Source organism: Brachycentrus maculatus, unplaced genomic scaffold (assembly GCF_059751285.1).
Source record: "Brachycentrus maculatus isolate JH-2025_06_01 unplaced genomic scaffold, ASM5975128v1 h1tg000199l, whole genome shotgun sequence".
Taxonomy (NCBI): domain Eukaryota; kingdom Metazoa; phylum Arthropoda; class Insecta; order Trichoptera; family Brachycentridae; genus Brachycentrus; species Brachycentrus maculatus.
The window spans coordinates 713,102-725,305 of record NW_028280950.1 but is presented as its reverse complement, the minus strand read 5'-3'; the positions used below and the strand labels follow the sequence as shown (position 1 = coordinate 725,305).

Sequence of the window (12,204 nt, the reverse complement as noted above, 5' to 3'; positions counted from 1 at the left end):
ATATTATTGGGCTTATAGACTTTTATTTCGCCGCGAGCTAGGGGAAACAGAATGCGCAATACAAAAATTATATTTGTTCATTTTATTTTGTAAAATAAATTAGATTCGTATTAATTATATTATATTTTACACAAATCATTTTTTTTCTTGTATGATTTCATTGAGACTAATATTTTGATGACGTGGAAATTGGTTAATTGGAGATAGTGACATATTTTCTCGTTTTTCTGTAAAGATGATACATTAGATAATTTTTGTGCATCGCGTAATTATGTTTCAGTCAGTTTACAGAAGGTTAATTTATAAAAAGAATGTATCGATAACGATAAGTTTAGTCTTTTTCTTCTTCTTCTTCTTGTTCAAACCCTTATCCGCACCCTGTGGCGCATAGAGCACTGCATAATATAAAAGTAATGTTATCTTGATCGTTAACAAATGAAGGAAATGTGATCAGCCTTCCGCTTCAGGTACCATTCCGGGGTAATATCGAATAAATATTAGAGTGAAAAATCACTTTTATTTATTTAACCCTCCCCTGGAAATCGAACCCGGGACCTAGCCGGTAGTACGGTAGCCGAGCGTGCTGACTATTTCACTACGGATGCGGACAATTTAATTGTTTAAGAAAGAAATATTTAATAATTCTGTAAAATAAATTCCCATTTGTCTTCGGAATCTTCCCATCACAATTCTTATTTGTTCTCATAACTAAGCTATTTGCAACTTATTCAATACACATTGTTACATATAATAATAATAATAATAAAACCCTTATCCGCACCCCTATGGTGCATAGGGAACTGCTTCATATAAATGCAGTGTTATCTTGATCGTTTACACATGAAAGAAAGGTGATCAGCCCTCCGCTTCAGGTACCAGTCCAGGGTAATATTGAATAAATATTACAGTGAAAAAATCACTTATATTTATTTGACCCCTCTGGGAATTGAACCCGGGACCTCCAGAACGGTAGCCGAGCGTGCTGACCATCACACTATGGAGGTAGACATATATGTACAATAAATCAATGTAATCTTGATGTTCTCCGTACGTAAAAGTAACTCCACGAATTCAATAAAATACGAGTACTAAGGAGAAAATCGTGCAATCAATCGTAATATTTCATAAAATATCAATTCTTGCTAAAAATAAAAATGTATTGTATCGTTAGTAGAATTTGTAATTATTTTCGGAATCATAAACCACGTGATTGGGTATATTACCTACGTATATTCGAATGTTTAAAAAATAAATTTACTTTATTATTATCTAGATACGTATGTAAATATACACATCACAACAAATTCACTAAATCACTCTTGAATATCAAAACATGTGTTAGGATTTGAATTTTGTAAAATCACTTGAATAAAGAAATAATGGAAGATAATAAATTGGTAGAGTGCTTAGTTATATCACATTAAGATAAATAAAAACACATATTGAATGCGTGCGAATTTCTAGATAAAGAATTAAACACACGCATAAATAGGTACGATATTTACTGATTGATTGAATGGCCAAATCCTATATGCATGATAATTTATGATGCTCCGATAGAAAAACGATATTTCTAGAATTTATATTCCTGGTAAAAATCGCACTGAAATTTTCCAGGTACTTCATAAATTATTTTTATAAGGATACCTGGAAACGTTCATTGATCTTTTTCTTGTAATAATATAATTTATTAATTTATCTTATCGGGTTACTTTCGCTACTCTCTGGGAGCTAAATAATTATCATCATTCGATCAGACCGTTTTCATTAATACTTACGTATTTTTTCATTAAAAAATTCAATAAATTACAGTTAGATAGGTAATTATTATTGAAAAAATAATAAAAATCAAAGGTTCTTTTAGGAACTTTTAACTTGGATATTGTAAAAAATTCAGTTGAAAAAACATGGATATTGTAAATACCTTGGTTTCGCATATCTGTGGCAAAAAATTTGAGATTGAAATACCAACATTGCTTTTTTTGATAAAAAGCGATAGCTACTGCGAAGGCATTTTTTTTATTGTATTCATGTTCGATGTCCGCTAATTATTGTTTTTTTTCTTTTTCACAGGAATCGGGAAATGAAATTCAACCTCGGATCCACGAACTGTATTTCGATGGCCACTAGATTTCATCTAACGTCATTCGTATACATTCCGAGCATATCCGCAATCTTGGACAAACTCTCCTAAGACGAGCAGCACCATGATCATGGTCTTGGACGAAAGCGGAAGCAAAGGAAAAACGATAAACAAAAGAATAACAATAATTTGAAAATGTTCGGGAGCAAATTTCGCATCTGGATGGAGGCCCACATCGTTAGGCCAAAGAAGAAAAACCAGCGGGGGAAAGAGACGGCTGCGAGTGTGGGAGCGGGGGCTGAAGTGATGGAAGGGGGGAAAAATCCCCCCTCCACTCATCCCACCACCCCGCCGCCTCCAGCCCCCCCGATAACTGGCGGGGGGTGTAAACATGTAAGTATCTCTATAGCAGAGGCTCCCAACCTGTGGTGCGCGTGCAGTGGTGGTACGCGAGTGGATTTTATTATTATTTTTTTTTTTTAATATTTGTGGTTTTATTATTAACAAAAATTTCATGCTAATTTTGTGAGCCTAAGCAGCTCATTATTTGAAATAGATATCAAATTGTGGTGGAGTGGGTTCGAACCGAGTAACTCTGACTCAAGAGTCCGCGACACTAACCACGGGACCACAACCCGACATACCGGATAGTTGGAGGTACACGAAAAATAATCAGTATCTAATGGCGGACGTAAAAAGTTTTTAAAAAATCAGACGTAAAAATATCATTGAAAGTATTGTATTTTTCGTATATTTTCTATTAATATCGGTAATTTTTACAAATAATTTTCCTGCAGCGTATTTTATTTTTTAAACAAATAATTTAATTTAATTCTATGATTTTTATTAATAAAAATTAGTTTAAAAAAACACCCTTTTAAACGTCCTGGTTTTGAATTTCGACAATAAATGAGCTTCGGCACCTTTTATTTAAAAAAAAGAAAAACATTCCGATGTAAAGTTTAAATGTCTCATTTTTATCAGAATAATAAAAGCTTAAGTATTTTTTTAAATTTAAATAAATTGAGTTTTAAGAAATATAGTCACCCTATAAAATTTATAATGCAAATAGAATAACAAATTTCTCGAAACACATAAGTGGTACAACTATGCGTGATGTGGTGACCAACTAACCAAGTGGTCCGCGAGCCAAAAAAGGTTGGGAAACGCTGCGCTATAGTATTGTCGAGAGAGACACAATACTACTATAGTACTGTATACTAGTATTGTGTCCTTCTCTGTGTCGGGTTCTGAAGTATTTAGTTTGGTTCGTGGACGCTTAGTGGAACGGTGCTTATGCAACAGTAAAGTCATTCATCTCTCGCGGAAGTGAACACATCGCTTTTATCAAAGTGGTAAGATTTTCACATCCTTGAAAAATAGCTTCATAGCCTCTTACGTATACATATATATTAGATAAATTGCGTTTATAAGTGTGGAGGTCCACACAAAAAAGTTACATTCCAATGCTGCACAAAATATCCTTTAAATGCAAATCTGTTCTGTTTATTGTAGTCTATTCAAATTTGAATTAAAGTTGCGACAAAACGTGACCAATCCTGTGTTAAACCAATATGATATCATTCAATCGCACCAAAACGTAACAATTTTACAAACTTGAATTTCTGATAACTTAATAAACGCTTATAATGGAAATTTAACGTTTTTGTGAGGAAAAGTGTTGTGTTATTCAGAAAAAAATCTCGAGATACTAATTTTCTTCCCCCTTTGCTTTCTTGTATACGATGTAAGTGACCGTCCGATTGAAAGGTTGTCGATCCTTTGACTTTCTTAATGATGCTTCCTGCGCAATTCTGTCCAATATCATGACAATGATATCTTTTTTCCCCTTTCATATTTTATTGAATAGAAACATGTTTAGTATTGCTGAGAATAAACCCCGAATACGCAGTTTTCTATTTTGATATAATTCTCTACAACAACAAAAGAAACTTTATAAAGATAAAGATTTCAAAAGTAATGTTTTTAATTTTTTTTTATCCATTTAAAACTGTTTTACCGGCAATGCTCGCCTTATCATAGAACTGGGTCACTAAATAAGCGTTTCATCAATGTCTCACTAAAGTAAATTATACAAGACCGTTGAGCACTTTAATGAATTACCTCTTCAGTTTCCTGTATTGTCTCGCCGGTAGATATTTTCAATTAATCTCACCTAATAATACAATGCGGAACCTAGCCCCAATCATACTGTAAACGTATTTTGCTCTATATATACGGCAATACGTTATTTATATTTCTACGACGATCAACCTATAGCATCTCCTCGACACTTTTCTAAAAATATTATTACTATGTTTTATTTTTATATTAGATCTACCGTGGTGACGTGTAGCATAAAAAAATGCCTTCAAGTCTTAATTTTAATATCTTAAATATCTTCTGAAAATTTCTCTAAAGATAGAATTAAAAGTTTAATCTACGTAGATGAGTAAAGTGTCTGTAATTATCTGCAATTTTTATTTAACTATTTAACTGTTTTTATTTTTATTTATTATATATCCATAGTTACTACCAACATGTTTATTATTATTGCTACTTATAATAACTTCCAAACCATGAAAGACTTAAAATGATTTTGAAAATACCAAAGTCCTTTTTTTTACAATTCAATTTAAAAGTCCATAAATAATTTTAAATATATCTACATATCGACATGTGGTAGATATAGCGTTCAGAATCCCACTCCTGTGAAACACTTAAATATTATTGTATTTCAAAACTTGGTCTTGGTACCTTATCTTTTAAATTTTAAAATTAAAATGTTTTGATATCTTTCCATTAAATAACTTTCACGGAGTACGAAATAAGTGACAGGAAAGAATATATTTAATGTATATCATGTTACTAAGACTAAATAGATTTTTTCTCTCGAATTTCTATTCAGTTGATGGGAATCACGCCCTCGATGCCGGTTTCACAGTAAGTCTATTCCATCACAGTTCGTGTCATTAGCTCTGTCAAACGTATAAAGAATTTCTGTAATTTTCAAACTCATTTCATTTTACAACATTTTGAGTGTGTCCAAATACTTGTTCACAAAATCTTGATTATCTCCGATTACAAAAAATCTAAATATTGTAAATAAATTATTTGGTCAAATTATAAGCTTAAATAATAAAAATGAAAATGATATGTTCTAGCGTTTCTCATGTGTGTGATTATAATCCAGGATTCGGAATTCACATACTAGTAAAAGAGTTTCTGCTTAGTAAAAAGCTTCTTTTCATCTCACCAATAAATGTCTCTAGTGAAGTTCTAGTGATTCTAGAATAATGTTTCAAAATTGGTTCACATATATATATATTTATATATATATATATATATATATATATATATATATATATATATATATATATATATATATATATATATATATATATATATATAGAGATGTCAAAAAAAAAATCATTTCATTTAAGTACATTCTAGATTACATCTTCATTTGAGCTTGCGGAGAGCTTATATTGTAATCTCTTTAATGACGTATAATTAATCATATCTCAGATGCATCATCTGTTCTGTCAGTTATCCTTTTAGAATGGCAATTGAAGTAGTTAAAGGGTTCATTTCCTACACGTTTCTATCCATAACTGTCAGTTTCTATCGCCCAGATTGTCATTACTAAGGACTAGAGACCACATATTCATGTGTACTTTTTTAATACCGTTTTTTTTTACTACCGAATTTTTGTTTGAATCCGAAAAATTAAAACTACAAAATAAAACGTTGCATCTTTCGAGCTCGTGATACTTTAGAACCGTTTGATAGAAAAAAATCTTTATCCATAACGCTATTTAATGTGAAATTGAAATAGGAATTTAAATAAATATATAAATCACGTATTTCTCAATCAAATACAACTTCTATTTCTGTGAAGCTAAAAATCATAAAAATTTCCAATCCAAAAAACTATAAATAATTCATGCAATGATTTTTTTAGTAAAAAACTTAATTTATTATTATTTTTATTTATTTCGTAATATAGTCAAAATAACATTACTTTTTAATTATTGAAACATATATTACCTAAAAACTCAATTCTTTCGTACTATCGATCAGTTATACTTTTTTTTACTAGAATTTTTAACTACATTTGCCCCATACCAATGATCAATGATATTATTTTTTCTAGAATTTTCAGCTACAATTCTCTAGTACCATCGATCAGTAATTAGTTTTCTTAGAATTTCCAACTACAATTCTCTAGTACCATCGATCAATAATATTATTTTTCTAGAATTTCCAACTACAATTCTCTAGTACCATCGATCAATAATATTATTTTTCTAGATTTTAAAACTTCAATCCTCTAGTACCATCGATCAATAACATTATTTTTTCTAGATTTTAAAACTTCAACTCTCTAGTACCATCGATCAATAATATTAAATTTTCTGCCGTTGGAAAATATGGATACATAATTGTATGTTTTGGCAAAACTTATACAGCTGAAAAATCCAATAATTTTTGTTTGAATCCGAAAAATGAAAGCTACAAAACAATACGTTGCTTCTTTCGAGCTCGTGATACTTTAGAACCATTTGACAGAAAAAAATCTTTATCCATAACGCTATTAAATGTGAAATTGAAATAGGAATTTAAATAAATAAATAAATCGCGTATTTCTCAATCAAATATAACTTCTATTTCTGTGAAGCTAAAAATCATAAAAATTTCCAATCCAAAAAACTATAAATAATTCATGCAATGATTTTTTTAGTAAAAAAATTAATTTATTATTATTTTTATTTATTTCGTAATATAATCAAAATAACATTACTTTTTAATTATTGAAACATTTATTACCTAAAAACTCAATTCTTTCGTATTATCGATCAGTTATACTTTTTTTTACTAGAATTTTTAACTACATTTCCCCCATACCAATGATCAATGATATTATTTTTTCTAGAATTTTCAGCTACAATTCTCTAGTACCATCGATCAGTAATTAGTTTTCTTAGAATTTCCAACTACAATTCTATAGTACCATCGATCAATAATATTATTTTTTAGAATTTCCAACTACAATTCTCTAGTACCTTCGATCAATAATATTATTTTTTCTAGAATTTTCAACTACAATTCCTCCATACCAATGATCAATAATATTATTTTTTCTAGATTTTAAAACTTCAATTCTCTTGTACCATCGATCAATAGTATTATTTTTCTAGAATTTCGAACTACAATTCTCAAGTACCATCGATCAATAATATAATTTTTTATAGATTTTAAAACTTCAATTCTCTTGTACCATCGATCAATAATATTATTTTTCTAGAATTTCGAACTACAATTCTCTAGTACCATCGATCAATAATATTATTTTTCTAGAATTTCCAACTACAATTCTCTAGTACCATCGATCAATAATATTATTTTTCTAGAATTTCCAACTACAATTCTCTAGTACCATCGATCAATAATATTATTTTTCTAGAATTTCCAACTACAATTCTCTAGTACCATCGATCAATAATATTATTTTTCTAGAATTTCCAACTACAATTCTCTAGTACCATCGATCAATAATATTATTTTTCTAGATTTTAAAACTTCAATCCTCTAGTACCATCGATCAATAACATTATTTTTTCTAGATTTTAAAACTTCAATTCTCTAGTACCATCAATCAATAATATTAAATTTTCTGCCGTCGGAAAATATGGATACATAATTGTATGTTTTGGCAAAACTTATACAGCTGAAAAATCCAATAACTGAAAAATCTTGACCTAGTTTATTGAATCAAAATAATTTAATTTAATACGGTAGTTAAATATTCAAGAAATTCTGACTTGTTTTATTTCTCGACGAATTTTCAGTTGTTTTGGTCGAATATCTTTTCCAATTACGTAACATTACATCAAGGTGTGACCACACGCTACTCGTTCTGTCGTTCGTTATCTTAATAAGATTCGGTTGGTTTTGGGGTAATTTCGTTACATAGTGATTTATGGTGATTTTGTCGCTTGGCATGAGCTTTTGTCACGTTAGGGTTACGATGTTTTTACGTTGATTTTCCATTACAAGATTAAACCGTTATACAGTATTCTGATTCATTGATATTTTGCTTTTTTTACTCTTAAATTGCAGCTATTCTTATCGTAACATATATACATATAGAAAAATGAAATTTTATTCCTTTAACAGATTTTATTATGCAGGCCAAAATAGTAGTAATAAAGCCATGTAAATAAAAATATAAATGTTCACTCTTATTACTTTGAAATTTTGACGAAACGTTGCATTTGAATACGCGAGTATTTTTTATCTATCTGTAAATAAAAATAAAGTAGATTTTACGTAGAAAAATATTTTTTTAAACGGCTTGTTTTACTGAGATGAGATGAGAGATGGCAGTGCCATCTGTGAACGTAATAGCAACATACAAAATACTAAACATTGGTCATGGCGTTAAGAGGTGCTGTCAATAACCATTTTCATTGTTTTGAATCGCCTTGTTGTTTGAAAGATTTTTGATATTTTTATTGCTTCCAAGCATTGTGAAATTCATGACGTCTTAGAAATGTAAACATTATACGTTCTTTTCCATTTAACCAGACTGAGCCACTGCAAAGCTTGGCCGGGACAGCTGGTATAAATAAAAATGTAAATCATACAACTAAACCAAAAAGTAAGGCATAGTATTAACAATACATGTACGAGTATTTGTAATAAAAATATGTAAATGTATTCTAAATAAAGATTTTTCTGTCAATCTTTTTATCGTGGTGATTAGTCGAGGAAAGTTCAAATAATAATCGATAATAATTAAACATTTAAAAAATTACTAAAAATATGAGTTATGCGAACAGTTTTTCTACTATGGAAAAAAAACTTTGGGTATGTGGAATAAGTTCATTTTGGTACATCATATATTCCTGCTTTAATTAAATTTGCCTTTGTCACGAATTCTGTTTATCAATAATTAATGAATTAATTAATCCTGTACTTGTTTTACACCTTGCTTTCCGATTTGTATATGATTATTCAAGTTTCGATTACCTCCGTGAATAAATTAGCCACAAAATTTCCCACCAACCACCCCGATTGGGTGTTTAGTTAGGAGATGAATGCTCCAGATATTTCCAACGTACGTATTATTACAGTCTGGTTAAAATCACGAACTGACGCGAGTCTGTTTTCTGTTCACGAGATTGTAGGTAGTGTTGAAAGCTTATTTCTAAACAGGCAATATCTTATATTCCCAAAGTTTTGATATTTTTCCATAAATTGTTTATAAATTCTATTACGAGAATCCAATATGGGTTAGTAACGAAAATGTTAAAGAAATTATCATGAATTTTCCTGAAAGTTTTCGTGCAAGACGTTAAGGTAACAATTTTAATGCGCTTACTTCATTGCTTGATATTTTTTCATAAATTGTTTATTAATTCTATTACGAGTATCCAATATGGGTTTGTAACGAAAATTTTTTAGAAATTATCATGAATTTTCCTGAAAGTTTTCGTGCAAGACGTTAAGGTAACAATTTTCATGGGCTTGCTTTAATCGATTATTTATTAAAAGGCTACATTACCGTTTTTAAGATTCATGAAAAATATTTCAATTTCTAATAAATTCACTTATTTCATTAATTGATTTTTAAAATCAATATTTACTATCATTCATAAAAGACTAGAGGCTTAATAAAAAAAAATTGTCAGTCATTTTGTGGTAAATATCTATCCATTTTTAATTTAAATACTACTTGGTTAATACCACTATGTATATTTACCAAATAGTATTTAAATTAAAAATGGATAAATATTCGTTAAAATCTATTGTGACACGTTTAAAATAATGTGGAAAGTGTCGAAACACATTCACAAGAAGTGCAATTTGAATTAAAATTATTTTTTTATTTTTTTATTTTACAACTTTTGAAGAAAGCACCCGAAATTTGAATAAAATCTAAAGAAATTAAGTACATTCAAATATGTATTCATCCTGCGAATGATATAATATAATATAAATTTATTTATACTTGTAAGTTATTTATATTATATTATATTAATTGTTAAGTCCCTTAACTTGAGACGAAATGTCACATCGTTTCCGGCATTCGGCTGGCTTAAGGCCCAGTAATCAATAACCCGAAACTTAATTTTCTTTAAACCCAGGTAATATTCAGCGTAACTGAATTTTTGCCTGAAACACTCTATTGAAAAAATAAGTTTTTATTTGAAATAAATAAATAGTTTTGAAAATAAAAGAGTTTAAATATTCATATATATTTTTTCAATTTGAACTCTAAATAAACATCAAATTCCAAAATATATTCTAAAAAAATCGTGTGCAGAAACACGTCCGACTTCTAGCGCGGCCGTTCACGTTCTGAATTTGAACATTTGTGATCCATTACTTTATAAACTTTTGTAACGTTCACCATTCTGTCCATTACACTGGGGTACTTCTAGAAAATTTGGTGATGGACTTACAATCTTGTATTTATTTAGATTGACAGTGACAGGTATATTGAAAGCTTTTAAATGTAAATTCACAGTAAAATCGAGATACAATTTTATATTGTTACACATTTTCAATAAATTTCGCAACTTAGTTCAACAAAAAAATTGCTTAGCAAGAGCAGATCTGTCAGGAAGCCTAGATGCTTCTGTATCAGATCTGGGCATGCGGTGGGACAGCTTTCAATGTTCATTAGTGAACATCTATATTGCATTCTTTTTTTAAAGATGTACCATAAATGTGCATTGTTGTTGGATTCCTTTCGTATCTTAGTTGTAATTTTGATAGACGGTATATTTATTATTTTATACGTGTTATAGTAATATTTTGTCTATTTTTCCAGAGCTGCAGCAGCGGGAGCGGCGGCAGTGGCGGGAGCGGCGGCGGCGGCAGCCTGGAGGCCATGCTGTCCCCGGGCCCCCCGGCCGGTGGGGCCTCGCTGTCCTCGCCCGAGAGCGCCTACTCCACGGGCTACTCCACGGACGGCACCTCGCCGGGGGCCTCCTACCCGCCCGAGTACTACATCAACATCAGGACGGGCACGCACTACTTCCAGCAGCCCCCCGCGCCGCCGCAGCCCCCGCGGCTCCTCAAGCAGGTGGACTTCGCGATCGAGGCCAAGCCGCCCGTCCTGAAGAAGGAACCACCAAAGGTAATTTATTCAATTTGATTTTTTGATATCTCAACATAGACGAAGAAGAATATGAAAGTCTGGGCAACTTTTGTTGCGGTATCCTCTCTTTGTCTCTGTAAGCGCTTAGAATAAGCTCGTATTTAATTTACAACATTTTTATACATTTTGATAAAAATATCGCAGTCATACAGGAGAAAGTAATCAAGTGCATTTTTTTCAAAAACGTGATCATTGACTATTTGATATCTTACTAGCTTAATATTTCCCTGAAAAAATCCCAAACCGATTTTAAACATGGAAGTATAATATATTGACTAGTTAAAAATGACTAACTGCATTGATGTTGATTTTCGTGCCAAGCAAAAGTGACTTAAATGGCCCTCCTGAACATTTAACGTTTTATTAGTTGGTCACTTTCTCCTGTACGACAAAGATATATTTATTTAAATTTCATGTACAGAAAATAAATAAGAACATTTGCTAAAAAGCAATATCTTCCAACCAACCAAAAACAGACTAGTGATATTGATCAAAACGTTTGATACCATATATAGCTGTTTGCAATCAGAGGGTAGATAATACTTTAACGTTTTAAAAAACAACATTAATTACAAATTGATAATTAAAAAAAAACATAAATGACAAAAGATGATAATAAGGAGGGCAAAGGATGAAGCGAGTTTAGGGAAGGAGGTAGAGGGAAAGACTAAGGGAGGAGGTTTGATGAACAGTTAGGATTCTAGTGATAAATAGTAATGTCTCAGACGTTTCTTAAAAGTTATTATTGAAGGTGCATTTTTTACAAGAAGAGGTAATTCATTCCATAGTCTGGCCGCTTGGACAGAGAAGGAATTACTGAAGAATGATGTGTTATGGCAAGGAATGGAATGGAGATTCAAGATTTATGCGCTGGTTGAAGTGAAGCCATTTTAGTTCCGTGCGAGAAGGTGAATCATGGTCATATTTTTTTTTAATTGAAAATTAAAAT

The 12,204-nt window shown here is 30.7% G+C and overlaps 1 protein-coding gene across 4 annotated transcripts in view; it reads left to right on the top strand.

Annotated features, from left to right (window-relative positions):
- LOC148307392 (uncharacterized) overlaps positions 1-12,204 on the top strand; it is a 205,123-nt gene that overhangs the window by 183,873 nt on the left and 9,046 nt on the right. For all 4 annotated transcript variants that reach the window (XM_088263476.1, XM_088263473.1, XM_088263474.1 and 1 more), the window contains exons 5-6: positions 2,074-2,476; positions 10,926-11,234. In XM_088263476.1, the coding sequence (XP_088119602.1) occupies positions 2,279-2,476; positions 10,926-11,234 (507 nt within the window). In that variant the 5' untranslated portion in view covers positions 2,074-2,278. The remainder of the gene's footprint in view (positions 1-2,073; positions 2,477-10,925; positions 11,235-12,204) is intronic.